Source organism: Delphinus delphis, chromosome X, assembly GCF_949987515.2.
Source record: "Delphinus delphis chromosome X, mDelDel1.2, whole genome shotgun sequence".
Lineage (NCBI taxonomy): Eukaryota > Metazoa > Chordata > Mammalia > Artiodactyla > Delphinidae > Delphinus > Delphinus delphis.
The window spans coordinates 98930454-98949403 of NC_082704.1; the positions used below are offsets into that span (position 1 = coordinate 98930454).

The following is an 18950-nucleotide window of genomic DNA, read 5'->3' on the forward strand; positions in this document are numbered from 1 at the left end:
GAATAAACAGACAGTAAACAGGAGGACTAAACAGAGGAGGCTGCTCTAGATCCAAGACACCCTGCTTGGGAGATCCAGTTCCTCCAGGACCTTATCACACTACACTAATTATTACCTGGAAATCCCTAAAGGAGTATGCAAAATTCCTGGTCATCTAGTCTGCCTCTTAGAACGTGTTATTATATAATACAAGAATGAAGAAGCAGGTTTGGGACAAAGCCTGTTACTTTCTAGAAAACCTGGAATCCCTACTTATGAAACAATGATGCCTGGCACCTATCAGACTAGCTCTTAGTTATTCGAACCCTATGGCGGGCGTAAGGGAACCTATTAGAATTAGCTACATCACAAACTCAAATGTTTGAGCATTTTTATCCTAGGACTTTTATTTTTCAAGTCTCAACATTTTAGAGCACTATATAAAATCACTTACTTTTACTTCCTCTCTCCAGACTTTCACAGTACATTTTCAAGTGAAGCAATTTAAAATAAAATGACTATGCACCCACCTATTTTGTGTGTGGAGTCTATACTGCCTATCACACCTTTGACATTCCAGAGCTTACACTGGTTAATAAAACTCTTTCTGCCATGAGGCTCAAAATGGAAACATTAACATTCAGAGTTGCCCTTGAAAGTCATGTTAAGTCTGTGCTTTCTGAGTTATATAAGCTAGGACTGGGAACATTTCAAATATGTCAGCAGGAATTTTAAAAATAATAATTAAAATAATATCCTGGTGTCCAATATACCATAAATTGGTTTAATTTGGCCAATTCTTTTTTTCCTATCACTCAAGTATGAGAGTATATTTAATTACATATATTAAAGACAATTAGGAAATAATGCTATACTATTCACATTTTTTACATTTTTATTGTTTTCATATTTTTTAGTAAAGGAAACAGAAAATCATTGTTTGAGCCATGAGGTACTTATTTTGAAACTCAGGTTGCATCTTTCTAAAGCATATGTGATCAAATATACTAGTTATTTTCTCCAGTACTTAGATTTCCGATTTTGTTTTGCTTATCTATTTGTTCTATAATCAGAAATTATATTCTTGCCATAGTGATCAAGGGTTTACATGTTATGCTTTTGCTGACGTGCTAACACAAAGTACCACTAAAGCTAGTTGTGAGTTAACAGCTTTAAAATCAAACATGAGAACCATCTGAACTTACACTCAGTAGAGGTAAATAAAGGAACATGGGAAAGGTTCTCAACAGTAGATGAAAATCTCGAAGAATGCATAGCACTGCAGTAAATTAGCAATATACTCTATTTGATTTAAGTCATTTCCAGTATCTCCTTTTCTCTTCTATGACTTTTTCAAATTATATCATTTCTTCTACTCCTAATCAGGGATTAAAACAGAAAAGCTTAAACTGACCTTTCTAAGCATACTCAATAGCTGCAAGACAGAGCTATTGTAACACTGTAATCAGTTCCTATTTTCCCAGACCTCAGCTCCAAAAATAAATATTAATGAATATCACGGTATTAGCTAATCCCCTTATTATTTGCAAAAGACAAAAGACTATAAAATATCCAACGTCCAGAATTCATTTTTTTTAATGAAGTTGATTCTTAGAATTAGCAAAAATGCCATCCAGAAAATGGTTAGTTTAAAAAGTTAAAACTTTCTGTCAACCTATGTATCCATGAATAAGGGCCTTGATCATTGGTATAGAGTACACTCTCCTGCTTCCCTCTTTGAGAAAACATGGATTCTCAAGGCAACTAATTTTTAAAGTACATTAAAGTTTTAAAAGCTATTTTACAATTAATTTTTAATTAAATATTTACTTCTTATGGATTTGAATTTCTCATAGCGGGATTTATACAATGGAGGTTTACAGTTGATTTGCTAATTAAACTGAAATATGAGCCAAATTATTCCAAATACAGATGTATCCCCAGAGAAATACACTAAAATTTTTGCCTATCAGAAGAGAATGTCTTCAGGTTAAAATACTGTAACATATGATTGTTAAAGTCTGTTTTTCTTTATTAAAAGAATATAAATTATTTACACAGAGATACCTACTAGGTATTTTATTATGTATTTCTTTTCAGTATTTTTCTTAGGGTAATGCATTTGTTACACTTATCAAATTTAAAGAAAATCTGTCATGCTCCTAATTAAATTTCTATACCATTATTAGATACAAATGTCAGCAATGTTTGTTTTCTAATGTCAACTAACAATCCTTTTTTTCCTTATGACAAGAAAAAAGGCCAACAGTGAAATTTAACATTAAAAATGCTTAGATTTGACCAACTTAGATTTTGTTATACCTCTGTATAACAAATAATTCTATTTCTTACAAATTATTCTCTAGTTAAAGAATCTGACCAAATTTGTTGTTCCCTTAGTACATATTCACATCTTATGATTTAAATATGACTTTTCTCTATTTCCTTCAAATGTTTCAGTGGTACCGAATTCTTGCTCTGACCCATGACAAGTTGGTCGTCAAAATCTGGCTTAGGACAACCACTGAAGAGTCACTTCAATATTTACTTCAGACTTACGCTATTTTATCCTTTCTTAGCATACATGTGAAATACTGTTTGGAAAATAAAGGCATGGAAATATGTAAGGCTAGGGAATTATTAGATTTGACACTTAGAGGTGAAGAACAAAAATTAATAGAAAGGTAGAGTAACAGAAAACAAAAACAAGGTTGGATCTCCAGTAAGTTCTATAGGAGGTTATACAATACTTCCCTTGGTCAGAGTATATGCTCAACAACATGAAACAGGAAAGGACTGTTGTTGCCTATATGCATAGTTTATTACTACTTCTACTTCAGTGATTAACCAACAGGAAATTACCAACACTTGCAGGTCCTACACACACACACACACACACACACACACACAAACACACCCCCCCAGAAACAACACAGATCATGGGTTATGCATGGATTCTAAGGCCATCTACTCCCACATATCACTTTAAATTAATATAATTAAAATATGCTTAGTAAACTATTAAGTTTAAGTGATTTATAGTTTTTAGCTTAGCCAAATAAATGTACACAAAAGGAAAGACTGATGAGAACAAAACTTGAATTGAATATAAAATGTGCAAAAATCTTAAGAAACCAGAAGAGTTTCTACAAACATGGGATAAGTCTAACACTTAGGAAAGTACTATCTTAGAAAATCCAGCTCAGGAACCAAAAGATCCCTAGATACTCATGAACAATTAGCTAATGCAATACATCTGGATGTGAATTGATTTTATTTTCAAATAAAAGCATCCCAGGCAAATCAGAAAACTTTATGATTTCTTAGGAAATGATGGGGGGGTAGGCAGTATATCATTCTCGTTACTTTTTCTCTTATGGTCATTTTTACGTCCTTATTTCCATCACCTCTGCACTGGACTAGGCTCTGTATTCCTTATTCTATCTATTCCCTGAATGAAATGATCTGGAAATGACTTGCCATTTTATTTTCAGTCCAATATTCACTTTACTAAGCCTGACTGGTCACAGTACTGTCTACTTCCCCATGAGGATCTATTTATAGTATGTACTTTTGTTATAAATTTGCTAAATATTTTAAATAGGCTTCCTCAACAGGCTCTCCTAGAAGAGCTTTTATTTTGATACCCACTTACTTAAACATTCTTGCATAGTTATCTTAGTCTTTATAGCAAACCCATTTTTTTAACCTTTTTTTAAAAATAAATGTTTATGTTTCTTCTAAATCCTAAGCTACCAAAGAGGGGGGCCCTAAAGACCATTTCTATCATGTTTTAAAGATTTAAAAAGCACCCAATGCTTACCAATCCCAGGAAGGGGGCTCAGTAAATGTGGAAAACTGTTTTAAAAACAGAGCTGACCATTAATGTACCCCTACATCTTTCCAAATATAAGTAGAAAAGGACATAGTATGGATGACAGAGTGACAAAAATATGTGCATGTTTAAAGGTGTGGGATCTAACATCAGATTTTCTGAGTTTGATTCCTGCATGTATTGCTAACCAGCTATGTGACCTTGTGAAAGTTTCCAACCATGCCAAGCCTCAGCTTCCTAATTTTCAAAACTGGGATAGGGCTTCCCTGGTGGCGCAGTGGTTGGGAGTCCGCCTGCTGATGCAGGGGACACGGGTTCGTGCCCCGGTCCGGGAGGATCCCACATGCCGCGGAGTGGTTGGGCCCGTGGGCCATGGCCACTGGGCCTGCACGTCCGGAGCCTGTGCTCCGCGGCGGGAGAGGCCACAACAGTGAGGGGCCCGCGTACAGCAAAAAAAAAAAAAAAAAAAACAAAAAAAACTGGGATAATAAGAGTACCTACTTCGTTAGATGGTTAGGAAGAATGAATAAGCTACAATTGGTTAGCACCTTGCCTGGTACACAATAAATACTAACAGCGAGTTAGTTCTAAAAACTCATATGTAGGCACATTCAGAACAAAGACTTTAAACCATACTGCAAGAACCCAATATTCACTTAATTTACCCTCATCTTATTCACGCTGCCATCATCCTCCAATAAGCATTCTATGTACAGAAATAGAATGTGGTTTTGGAAATCCAGGAAAAGAAGGGCTGAAGTTACAGTAAAGCTTTAGGATCTGAAGAAATATATAATACATTTTAAATCCTTAAATAAGACTTTAACTTCCAAATTATTTACATGAGATTAACAACAGTAGCTTTAAACTAATTGATCAAGTGGTCTCATACGTTGCTGAAAAATTACCATGGTCAGACGAGCTATTTCATGGAGTGAGGAAATATTTCATGAGTGACAGATCCTAATCATTGAATAACAGCCCTCAATTCTCCTAACTTTCCTCCTCCCTCTAAAGTCCATGCATGCATGCATCTATCCATACATCCTACATACAGTTATACCATTGAAATCAGAAATTAAAGTGAACACCAAGAAAATCTAATAAATAATTACAAAACGTCATTAGCCTGAAAATAATTCTTGAAAAAGAAGAGAACAGGATTATTAGGAGAGAGGGCTAGGGTAGAAGGTTTCAAGTGTACCACAGAGGAAGTTATCTGCATTGACTGGCTAGTATGTAGATGTAACATTCAATTCTACTGATTATCTTCCAGTTCAAACATTACCACCATTCTCATGATGAGCCCATTTTCTTCAATATTCCCTTTCTAGTCCCTTTTTCCCTAATTTTAAGTTAAGAGCTTCAGAATTAATGTTGAAAAATCACTTCCTTAAGCATCTTGACTCTGAGCATTTCATACACAGCCACTACTAATGTGTTCTCTTTCCCTACTGCGTATTCTAAGTTTGAGGACTTGTATGCACCCAGTCTCTCCATCTTTTCCATCTAGATATTCCCAAGCCTGAGGGACCGAGTGCCATACTTCTCTAATCTCTTTGCTACTCTCTGCATTTGCTCTAGCCTCTACGATCGCCACTGCAATCAAAGTTACTGGAATCTCAGAACAGACAAAAAGAGTCTGGGTTCAAAGGCAGACAGGTCAAGACGACAAGCTCAAGTCTACGAAGTACTATTTAAGTTACCTTAGGCAACTCAACCTCTCTGAATACATTTATTTATCCACAAATTAGGGATTTAAATCCCTCCAGGACAGGTTTAGTACTGGAGTGAAATGAGATAGTACATTAGAATCAGAGACTGCAGTACTTAGTAGAATTGACAGGTAGTGAAGTAATGCTTATTTTCTTCTATTTCTGACATCATCGCCTTATCATTTTGTTCTTACACTAAGATGCATGGAAATAGCTCCTCTGGGCATCAGTATTTATTCCCAATACCCTTGATAATTATATTATGTATCTTTAATTACTAAATATTCTCAGTGTGCTGAAACTACAGAACATCATGTAAAAATATGTGCTTCAGTAGTTTTCTCATTCTCACTAGATATGACCTAGATCTTTGTTAATGGAATATTAAATATTATCCAGTATAAATTATCTGAAAAATGTAGTTCCACTGAGTAACAGAGTATTACCAGTTGTACTACTAGAAATCATTCTGTTCATAACAGAAATATTAAACATAACATGATAGTATACTGTAGTTAACAATTTTATATTCCTTAGAAATATACATAATGAAATATTCAACATTACTTTTATATGAAATTAGATTTATGGTCATGCATTTTGTTATAAGATACATGAACTTATTTTTCAAGAAAAAATATTTTCTTAAAATTCATATTATCATATCAGTTGTGGCTTTCTTGTGAAGAATTTTCCCCTAAAATGCATTCTAAAATGTTTTATATACTTAAATAATTCCTTTACATTATTAATGTTGCATTACCTGTGGAAGGGAACTGAAATTAATTTGTATTGGTTCAGGAAAATAAAGATACTTTAGCTGAGACCAACTCGATTAAGTGAGAGATAGGGTCTTTTTCTTTCCTTCTTGCTTTACCCTCCCCAGAGGGCAGAAACTTCTAATAAATAAGCATTATAGGAGAAATTAAGTATAAAAAATAAACTGGGTATCTCTAAGATGAGGGGGTCTTGGATAATTACATTTTGGTAGATGCACTGATGTACTTTAAAACAGGGCTGGGGCTTCCCTGGTGGCGCAGTGGTTGGGAGTCTGCCTGCCGGTGCAAGGGACACGGGTTCGTGCCCCGGTCCGGGAGGATCCCACATGCCGTGGAGCAGCTGGGCCTGTGAGCCATGGCCGCTAAGCCTGCGCGCCCGGAGCCTGTGCTCCACGGCGGGAGAGGCCGCAGCGGTGAGAGGCCCGCTTACCGCAAAAAAAAAAACAAAAAAAACAGGGCTGTAACATTTTGAGCCATGTTACTGAATCAGTGCTCAGTAGTTTCTAATTAGTCACCTGTTAGCTGGAATCAGTTGATCTGTGAAAATAAGGACATGGGTATGGATTGCATTATTATTTTTTAATTAAATTAATGGCATTATCTATTATGAGAAGTTATCCTTGGAATTGCTGCTTTTTTATAGTATGTTGATGGGAAATTAGATGTCTTCTCAACTAGATTAAAAAAAATAAAACTGAGTATCATGCATACACTACTCTGTAGACCATAAAGTGTAATGTTGTCCCTTTTTACATTAACTTGCCACTTCTTTATGCCAAAAGAATTTTATTACCATACAAATCAACTTTGCTTGAGTAAAAGTCATGTCTTATATAATAACAGCTAAGATAATTTATATAATTCTGGGCATCAAGTATTATTCTAAGTGCTTTTATGCAATTATGTAGTATATATTTTTATCAACCCTATAAGATAGGTATCATCATCATCATCATCATCACCACCCTGATTTCATACTTGGGGAAACTGAGGCACAAAATGCTTAAGTAACTTTTGCAAAGTCATTCAGCTCACAAGTGATAGAGCTATAATTTGAACCTAGGCAGTCTGGCTTCAGAATCTGTGATATACTGCCTCTCATGTAAGAGATATTAATATAGCTCATATAAGCATAAGAGATAGATACATGTTTCTTATAACTCATAAGGCACATGAATAGAAACTTAAAAACTCCTGTGTATGCGTTTGTGTGTGTACTCAGTCGAGTATCAGGTTTTACCCCTCTAGTGATACCTGAATTCAACCTATTACATTTGAAACACTACTATCACAACGCTTGCTTTAAAAAACACACACACAATAGTTAGGTCCTCCTATATGCTCTTACTGTTTGAAAATAATGTTAACATTGGTATGTCTTAGTGATAAATGCTAATCACAAAATTGTGTTTAATATAAGGTTTTGAGTATTAACAGGAAGTTCAAGTTACTTTTATCTAAATGGCTTAGTTTCTTTATATACTACATTTTTTTCTTACTTTTCTCTCATGAATCTTTCCTATTTGGATATTCTCTCTTGAAACCTGTTCATCATAATGCTGTCTATTGATATAATCATGCCATCTCCCACCTAGAGGATGCATGCTTTTCTCCCATGGTTCTTATTCACTGCCCCTTGAAGGTCAAGTAAGGTCCATATGGAAACCAAAGAAAGAGACAGAATAACATTTCTGGGCCTTCTCTCTCCTTTCTAAGTAAAAATCTCGGAAGAAAGGTTACATTGTAAGCCCAGCTTAACGGGGCAAGAAAGACCTGATCAAGCCTAAGACTGAGGCCATAAGGGCAAAAAAGAGTCCTTATAATTCATAGGAAGTTCAACCTAACTCACAAGTTCAACTTAACTCACACAAATTTAAAAACAAAGCTGTAGGATTACAGACACTATAGTTTCTTTGGCTGGTCCACTGTGCACATATTCCTCATGAACTGGCCATGTGTGGTAGGTAGCCAGTTGAGGATTTGATTCCATTGAATGGTTTTTCTTTTCCGCATAACCAAGGCTCACATGCTTGATTTCTACAGACAAACACAAGTATGACTGCTGGTAGCATCTTCTGTGACATTTATAAAAAGATGCCAGGGTTATAACCATTAAGATATTTGAACAGAGAATGAAACAGGGAGAGAGGAATGAAAAAAAGCCAAAGTTAGTGAGAGGGCACCAGAAATAATATCTCCATGTAAGTTGCTTTAAAGATGTGTTCCTGGGGCTTCCCTGGTGGCGCAGTGGTTGAGAGTCCGCCTGCCGATGCAGGGGACGCGGGTTCATGCCCCGATCCGGGAAGATCCCACATGCCGCGGAGCGGCTGGGCCCGTGAGCCATGGCCGCTGAGCCTGCGCGCCCGGAGCCTGTGCTCCGCAACGGGGGAGGCCACAGCAGTAAAAAAAAGATGTGTTCCTTCTTCACCTATATGAGTTGTTTTCTTGACCCAACTCACAAATTTTATTTTACTGTTTATTTAAATGGTAAGTTTCATGTCTCTGTCAGAGTGGAAGCAATGATGAAGCTTCTGTGTGTGACAGAAGTAGTCAGAACTATTTAAAGCATTTGATCCAAAAACCATTTACTGAGCATCAGTTATGTGCTAAATACTTGGCTAGACATTGGGGAAACACATAAGAGGCCGCTCTGGTTCTCTGGCTGTAGCATAGTATATATGTATATTTTTTTTACCAATTATATTGTTTACCTTTACTGCCATAGCCATCAAACATTCATTAAGCAGTTACGCGGGGAAAAACTAGGAAATAAAATGGAATTTCATAGCAGTAACTAATAACATGTACTTTTAATCTTGCTAAAGATGTAAGAGAGCTTATTAGTCACTAAAAGCACTACTTGATTCTATGGCATTCTCAGGCTTTTCAGAATCACTCATGCTCCTCCCAATTACTGCATTTCTATCTTAGTATTGCCTATTTTTTAAAAATCCAACTTTGGCCTCCCAATTGCCCAGTCTCAGAAACTATTATTTTGAACTCTGTGATAATTCCCTAAATCTAGTCTCTTTGGTTCTGCTGTTGATTTTCAAAACATTTTTTAAACAATTTTCATTGACATTGCTTTGATTCAGACTCTATATACTTTACGCAGTATCTTCCTAACATATTCTGGCCTCCTGTTCATCTGTGCTCTAGTTTATCTTACAAGATATGTCTTCCTAAAATATAAGATAAACTTTCCCAAATTGCCACTCTCCTCAGTTTCACTTATCATCAGTAATGGACCCCTATTGCCCACAGACTAGCTCCAAATGCTTGTCTTCAGATCAAGACCCTCCATGATCAGGCTGTGGTCCTCCAGCAGTGAGCAGAGTGCAGCACATAACCTAGGCAAGTGACATACCTTCTATTGCCCCATCTCATTTCCTTTGCCCAACAAATCACTGTTTCTAACATTCTCAAGCCATCTGACATATTATGCCTTGTATAATGGTCACTTGTTTTCTGTGTCATTATCTGATGTACTAGCATGTGAGCTTCTGGAGGAAGATTCCATATACAGTAGATCTCTGTATTCTTCACAGCAGCTATTTTGCTTTAATAAGTGTTTGTTCAGTGATATGGAATAAAATTCAATGGAATGAAATGAAATGTCAAATCCTTTGGCAGGATTACACCTAAATCTTCCCATTACATAACTATCTAGATCATTTTAAAGGTCACCAGAAGAAGATATTTCACAATCTTGGCAATCCAAATGTTTGTGAATAACTAAGCTCCAAGGAAAGGATAGGTGACTGAGCTTCTAAGAGGTCATTTAATTTGTATTAATCAGTACTTAACAAAGACCATTTACTGAAGTCGTAACATAGTGCACATGTCACGATGATACCTGCAAATTCTAACTTGTATGGTAAGGATTTTGTTGATGTTGTTACTGAGTCAGTGTAACTAGTAACAAAAGTCTAAACCTCTCATAAGAACTGGTAACAGCTAGTAAACTAAGCTTTAAACCTCATGTCAGTGTGACTGTGCTACAAGACAAGATTCCCGAGTCAATTATTTTCTTTTTGATTAAAATACCCTCCAAAATAGCAAACTGCTTTCCCATTAATGAAAGTTCAAGCCCCCATAAGACTTTTATTGTCCTCAATAATATTGTCACTCCTTCTAGGGAAATCCTTTCGTTCCTTATCAACATCACTAATAAAATCTTTCTCTTAAGACAGAAATAACCAACCAGAATTATTTCTGACGTGTTCCTTCACAAGAATATTGAGAGCTTCAATTTGTTCACTCCCAAGAGAATCACTTTTGGGTGACTCAGATCTAAAGTAAACCTCTAAATTCTTTCCCCAAAGCAATAGCTATGAAGAATGACGGGTCTCTTCCAAATTTTGCAGCAAATTGAACTTTTTCCAGTTACCCCGAGTTAACAGTCTGGCTAGATTTAATAGTAACCACCAATATAGGATCGATCGTTTCACCTTGCCTAATTGGCAGATTCAGTAAAAGTGACTTATTTCCATGGCATTTTACAGTGGTTCAATTTCTAGCCTGCCTTGTAATAAAATGCTGTTGAAATGAAGATAGCAAAGGATGCTGCCACAGAACAGAGAGAAGCATATCTGTAATACGCATGGTGTACTTGCAAGATATGCCCTCCAACTGAGAGAGACAGAGAAAGAGACAGAGAGTGCGCGAGAGGGCACGCACACGCCAGACTCCTCTGACCCGAGCAGAATTTAAATCCATTCCCAGAAACAAAACCTGAATCTCTTCTTTAATTCTGTCATCTGTAATCATCTCTTAAAAAAATAAAGAGGATGTACTGTCTAGGATATGAAGCTAAAAAAACTAAATGTTATATTAGGTGGGAAGCAGGGAAATGCAGCAGGGTGCAGTTACTTTATGACTACTCCAAGGTTACTGATGTATTTCATTGTCAGAATGAGAAATTTTCTTATTTTCATCCACTAACAATCCTTGGGAAGAAATGCTGCAAAGTAAATCAGTGATTATTTAAATAAGGCTTTAGTTTGAATTCAGTTACCTAAAGAAAGAACATTTATCCCTTCTTCTGTTTTATGAAGCTTGGAAAGATTAACAAAAAAAAAATTTACTCCTTGTATACTTCTAAGAAAACATACATGTTTCCCATTTAGATAAATTCAACTCCTTTATAAATTGTTTGATTTTGTCAAAAAATTTTCTTCTCATTGTAATTACTTCAAGTAAGAAAAGATAATTATCAACTGTCAGGCTTTCTCTTAGCTATGTAATATGTTTTTCCATTGTCTTAATTTTATTAAAAAAATAATATATTGTGAGGTGGGTTTAAACAGTTAAAGGTGGAAGATGGCCTCGCTTTCTGCGTCAGCAAACCAATTCCTTCTGCTTTTCCTTACACACTTATATGAATAAATCCTAGATGTAAATGATTACATAATCAACTTGCATATAGTTCTGTTGCTTTCTTTTTGTTTCAAATTATGCTCTTCAAAGCAATTTCATATTCATCAGAAAAGGCACATTTTCAAGTATTGGACAACTATTCAAATTTTATTACAATATTAGTCAGATACTTTCCATTCCATTCATTCTAAATCTTCCAGAGCAAAGTGCAAAACCTTTCAGGTAATTGGCAGAATATGAAGACCCTAGACAGCCTAACCTCAATGCTCTGTTCCTGGTTTCCAGATGAGACCTTTACTCGTAGCTGCCCTAAGTCATTTACCCTTATGGCTACCCTACCATTCTCTGCCACTTCTCTCCCTCTCTTCCTGGCTTCCTCCTTAGACTCCAGGTATCCAATGCTGACATCCATCCCTCTGATGTTCAATGTTACAGCCTGTAGTCTTGTCCTTGCCTGAAATGCTTCACATTCTAAAACTAATCGGAACATTAAAACCATGACTGGAAGGAACACTAAAAGTCAAGTGGCTCAACACTTTTATTTCCAAAGTGAAAATATGGAGAACCTGAGAGATTCAATAATTTCTGAAAATTACATATTTAGTTAATGGTAAGCTGGGATAGTACTCTGGCTTCCCAGGCAAGAAGGCTGTCTTAGGTTGAGTTTGTTCCTAAACAGACCCTAAGCCAAATATTTGGGTACAAATAGTTTATCTGAGAAGTCATCTCAAGAGACATCATGGGCGGGTAGAACTGTGAGATAGTTTACCCCATGGACATCTGGGGCCCAGTCTTGCTGGGAAACCTCTGAGAAACTGGGAATTGAGAGACACCTTGGAATCATCCCACCACTGGGCAAGGATTCTAGGGTACTTATCCATCATTTCCCATCCCTCCTTGGTTAATGGCAGCTCTGGCAGCACTAACTACTTTTTGCCCATGTTCAAACTGTCTGAGACTCTCCTGTGGCCAGTGAATGCCTTCAGACAGAGAGGAAGCCACTGGTATATACAGAAACTGTCTGCACGCAACTTCCAGTGTAGGCCAAGGGGAAGAGAATGCATACATGGTCTACCAGAGGAATGAATGAATGATCACACAGAAAAAGTGGTCCAGTTTAAGGTCTAGCACTGGCTGTAACTACTTTATCAGATGTTCAATTAAAACCTATGTGACAAGTGAACCTCTTTTAGTCACAATTTCCATGTGAAAATTAGAATGCAGTTGATGCTTTATTTTTTCCCAGCGGGGTAGCAGACGGGATTGCCATAGCTATAGCTCTCCCCAAACTGTTTTATCTTAAGCTGCTGTGGCCAAAGGATGGCTTTGGCTGCAACAATAGCAAAAGCAGCCCCATTCTTCACTGAACCTGAAGTTCATTAAATAAAAAAACAGCTCTGGGACTTAAAAAGAAAGGTATCTTTCATCTGCATGAAAGAATTGTGAAGCTAGGTATGACAAAAAGTTATATTAAAAAAAAAAGAATGAAGTTGGGTGAGACACACATTTAGGAGGTATGAGTTGAGGGAGCAGATATTTCCTTTCAAAGCCATAAATCCAAGAAGCACAGAATCCTGAGTAGAGTTGTCAGATATGATCCAGGATGCCCAGTAAAATCTGAATTTCAGCTAAACAATAACTAATTGGGGACATATTTACACTAAAAAAAAAGTTCATTGTTTATGTGAAGTTCAAATTTAACTAGGCTTCTTGTACTTTTATTTGCTAAATCTGGCAACCCTAATTTTGGGCCAATCATGAAGGATCTTCTGTGTGTGTGTGTGTGTGTGTGTGTGTGTGTGTGTGTGTGAGAGAGATGATGGACGGAGCAAGGCTTTGTTCTTACAGTAAAACCCAGAGCTAGTTTTATAATGGTTATTAGAATGCAACACTGTCACAAATTGCAGATGACATGATTTTATATATAGAAAACCCTAAAGACTCCACCAAAAAACTGTTAGAACTAATAAATGAATTTAGTAAAGTCACAGGGTATAAAATCAATATCCAAAAACCTGTTGCATTTCTATACATTGAAAACAAACTATCAGAAAGACAATTCTTTTTTAAAAAAATCCCATTTACGATTTCATCAAAAAGAATAAAATGCTTACCAATAAATTTAACCAAGGAGGTGAAAGACCTGTATGCTGAAAACTGTAAGACACTGATGAAAGAAACTGAAGAAGACACCAATAAATGGAAAGATATGCCATGCTCATTGAATGGAAGAATACTGTTACAATGTCCATATACCCAAAGCAATCAAGGGATTCAATGTGATCCCTATCAAAATTCCAATCACATTTTTCATGGAAATAAAACAAACAATCCTAAAATTTGTATGGAACCACAAAAGGCCCCAAATAGCCAATGCAATCTTGAGAAAGAAGAACAAAGCTGGAGACATCAAGCTACCTGATTTCAATTTATATTACAAAACTATAGTAATCAAAACAGTATGGTATTGGCATAAAAAACAGACACACAGATCAGTGGAACAGAATAGAGAGCCCAGAAATAAACCCATGCATAAACAGTCAATTAGTTTACAACAAAGGCACTCAAAATATACAAGGGGGAAAGGACAGTCTCTTCAATAAGTGGTGCTGAGAAAACTGGACAGAACATGCAAAAGAATGAAATTAGACTTCTATCTTTTACCTTACACAAAAATCAACTCAAAGTGGATTAAAGACTTGAATGTAAGACCTGAAACCATAAAACCCCTAGAAGAAATCATAAGTGGTAATCTCCTTGACATTAATCGTGGAAATGATTTTTTGGATCTGAGTACAAAAGCAAAGGGAACAAAAGCAAAAATAACCAGTGAGACTACATCAGACTAACAAGCTTCTGCACAGGAAAGGAAAACATCAACAAAATGAAAAGGCAACCTACCAAATGGGAGAAAATACTTGCAAATCACGTATCTGGTAAGGGATTAAAATCCAAAATATCCAAAATATATAATGAACTCATACACCTCAACAGCAAAAAAAAAAAAAAAAAAAAAAAAAAAAAAAAAATCTGATTAAAAAATGTTCAGAGGAACTGGATATTTTTCCAAAGAAAACATATGAGTGGCCAAAAGGCACATGAAAAGATGCTCAACATCACTAATCAGGGAAATGCAAAGTCAAAACCACTATTATCAAAAAGACAAGAAATAACAAGTGTTGGGGAGAATGTAGAGAAAGGGGGATCCTCATGCACTGTTGGTGGGAATGTAAACTAGTGTGGCCACTGTGGAAAACAGTATGGTTGTTCTCCAAAAAATTAAAAATAAAACTTACATATGATCCAGCAATTCCACTTCTGGATATTTATCTGAAGAAAACAAAAATACTACCTCGAAAACATATCTGCACCCCCACGTTCAGTGCAGCGTTATTTACAGTAGCCAAGACATGGAAACAACCTTAGTGTCTACTGACGGATGAATGGATAAAGAAAGTGTGGTGTATATATACACTGGAATGTTGTATATATTCCATAAAAACACATAAAAAATAATAAAATCTTGGCTGTTTGTGACAAATTGGATGGACCTTGAGGGAATTATGGTAAGCAAAATAAGTTAGACAAAAACAAACACTGTATGATTTCAAGTATATGTGGAATCTAAAAACCATTACAAACAAACAAACAAAACAAAACTTACAGATGCAGAGAAAAGAATGGTGGTTGCCAGAGGGGAGGGGGCTTGGGGACTGGGTGAAATGGGTGAATGGGGTGAAGAGGTACAAACTTGCAGTTACAAAATAAGTAAGTCATGGGGGTGTAATGTAGAACATGGTAACTATAATCAATAATATTATAGTGCATATTTAAAATTTGACAAGAAAGTAAATATTAAAAGCTCTCTTCACAAGAAAAAAAATTCTAACTTTATATGGTGGTGGATGTTAACTAGACTTATTGTGGTGGTCATTTTCCAGTATATACAAATATTGAATCATTTTGTTGCACACCTGAAATGAATATAATGTCATATGTCAGTTATACCTCAATTAAAAATGGAAGCTGAAAAGAAAAATATTTCTGTAGAAATTCTAATCACAGAAACAATAAATACTTTCTGGAAACCAGGGAGCATAACTGTAAGTGTACAAATAAACTGAAGAAAGGTAACATGGAAATATTAAAATTATTAGATGCTATATTTTATAGGAAAGCAATGTTACAGATGTTCATTTTTCATCAAGCTTGGCCTGCTCTAAGACCTTATGAATCGAAGGTAAAGCCATGTTTAAAAAATCTTGCCTTATTACTTAAATTTGATTTGCAGGTAATCCCTACAGAGACCCTCTTCTAAGAAACCAAAACTTTAATAAATCACATAGCCGGCATTGTTCTCTTCCAGGAATATATTTCATTTTTTTCAAATATGAAATGCCTAGCTATTTTGTATTTGAAAAAGTAAACATCACAAAAAGTATTAGGTAAGAATTATTTGAAAACTCTTCTCAATTGAAGCTTTAATTCTTTCTCATCTATAAACCATGGCATGTGTATGTACGTAATACACATATACACTTAGTTTGTTTTTCAGATGAAAACAAATAGCATAAAATATACTAACCTTATGTTGTTGTACTTGGCGTTTTAGGTCCTCAAGATCAGGTCCAAAGGGTTCTTTTTCCATTTTCCTTGTTCTCTCTTCTGTTTTTGTTAGCCAGTCATGTAACTCTTTCAGTTGCTGATTCTGGAGATCCATTAGAACTTTATGTAAACTGAAAATTTGAAAGACGCCTATTATTGCCTCTGTCAAAACAACTTTACTTACTATTATTAAACCTATTACTAGGTAAAATTATTGACATTTATAACTAAATGTGTGTTCACATGGTTTGGGCATCATTGGACATTAAGAAGGAAGGTAAATAAATAAAGCCCATAATCAATCACCTCTGAAGTTATTCTTTCTTTAACTTATTATAGTTCACACATCCCAATTTTTAGAAAGTTTCACATAGCTAACTAAATGTGAACATGCTAAATAAAGTGTGAGCCATCTCTGGTAACTGAGTTAGTAGTATATCCTGGCAATCATTTGTTTATATATCCATTATTTTAATTTTACTATGTGTGGTGATAAAAGACGGCCACAAAATTCTTTGTCATGCCATCAAGAGATGGAGTCCATTTTCCATGCTCATGAATATGGAGTGGCCTTGTGATTTGTTCTGACCAACAGAATGTGGCAGAAGTGACGCTATACGAGTTCCAAGCATAGGCTGTAAGAGAACAGGTAGCTTTTGTATTCTCTCTATTGGAACCCAGCTGCCATGCTGTAAGGAAGCCCAAGCTAGACTACTGAATGATTAGAGACCATCTTGAAAGTAACTCTGGAGGATAAAATGCTCTCTTAGAAGTTGAGCTTCCTGATGAAGCCCAATGAGTGACCCCAGTCATACCACGATTGCAGAACAACCACCTAGATGAGCCCTGCCCATATTCCTGATCTACAGAATCACGATATAATTATAAACTTTTGTATTAAGCCACTACGTTTTGGAGTCATTCGTTACGTAGAAGTAGATAAGTCAAAGAATGCATTTTTGTTTTTTTTTCCAAAAAAAAAAAATAGGGTAATGTAATTACCTATTACCAATGGGTAATGGATTTAAAGTCCAAAGGCTTGGTTTTGGTTCACAGCCTGGCTATATGCCCTAGAACTAACTTCTTAAACGTTCTCAATTTGAATACCGGCATCAGGGACGTGAGACAATATCTTGCCTATCAATCACACAATTTCATGGTGAGGATGAAAGGTAAAATTTAGGTTATTTCACAATGTTGATTCTTCCAATCCAAGAACATGGTATACCTCTCCATCTATTTGTATCATCTTTAATTTCTTTCATCAGTGTCTTATAACTTTCTGCATATAGGCCTTTTGTCTCCGTAGGTAGGTTTATTCCTAAATATTTTATTCTTTTTGTTGCAATGGTAAATGGGAGTGTTTTCTTGATTTCACTTTCAGATTTTTCATCATTAGTGTATAGGAATGCCAGAGATTTCTGTGCATTAATTTTGTATCCTGCTACTTTACCAAATTCATTCATTAGCTCTAGTAGTTTTCTGGTAGCATCTTTAGGATTCTCTCTGTATAGTACCATGTCATCTGCAAATAGTGACAGCTTTACTTCTTCTTTTCCGATTTGGAATCCTTTTATTTCCTTTTCTTCTGTGATTGCTGTGGCTAAAACTTCCAAAACTATGTTGAATAAGAGTGGTGAGAGTGCGCAACCTTGTCTTGTTCCTGATCTTAGTGGAAATGCTTTCAGTTTTTCACCACTGAGGACGATGTTGGCTGTTGGTTTGTCATATATGGCCTTTATTATGTTGAGGAAAGTTCCCTCTGTGCCTACTTTCTGCAGTTTTTATCATAAATGTGTGCTGAATTTTGTCAAAAGCTTTCTCTGCATCTCTTGAGATGATCATATGGTTTTTCTCCTTCAATTTGTTAATATGGTGTATCACGTTGATTGATTTGCATATATTGAAGAAACCTTGCATTCCTGGAATAAACTCCACTTGATCATGGTGTATGATCCATTTAATGTGCTGTTGCATTCTGTTTGCTAGTATTTTGTTCAGGATTTTTGCATCTATGTTCATCAGTGATATTGGCCTGTAGTTTTCTTTCTTTGTGACATCCTTGTCTGGTTTTGGTATCAGGGTGGATGGTGGCCTCACAGAATGAGTTTGGGAGTGTTCCTCCCTCTGCTATATTTTGGAAGAGTTTGAGAAGGATGGGTGTTAGCTCTTCTCTAAATGTTTGATAGAATTTGATTCAATGCAACCCCTATCAAACTACCACTGGCATTTTTCACAGAACTAAAACAAAAAATTTCACAATTTGTATGGAAACAAAAAAGACCCCAAAGAGCCAAAGCAATCTTGAGAACGAAAAATGGAGCTGGAGGAATCAGGCTCCCTGACTTCAGACTATACTACAAAGCTACAGTAATCAAGATAGTATGGTACTGGCACAAAAACAGAAAGATAGATCAATGGAACAGGATAGAACACCCAGAGATAAACCCACGCACATATGGTCACCTTATCTTTGATAAAAGAGGCAGCAATGTACAGTGGAGAAAGGACAGCCTCTTCAATAAGTGGTCCTGGGAAAACTGGACAGGTACATGTAAAAGTAAGAGATTAGATCACTCCCTAACACCATACAGAAAAATAAGCTCAAAATGGATTAAAGACCTAAATGTAAGGCCAGACACTATCAAACTTTTAGAG

General features: G+C 35.9%; 1 protein-coding gene across 1 annotated transcript in view; it reads right to left on the reverse strand.

Annotated features, from left to right (window-relative positions):
• The window catches only part of DMD (dystrophin), a 2124682-nt gene that overhangs the window by 1512694 nt on the left and 593038 nt on the right, over positions 1-18950 (reverse strand). Inside the window, exon 12 of the mRNA XM_060001925.1 lies at positions 16273-16423. Coding sequence (XP_059857908.1) covers positions 16273-16423 — 151 coding nt within the window. The remainder of the gene's footprint in view (positions 1-16272; positions 16424-18950) is intronic.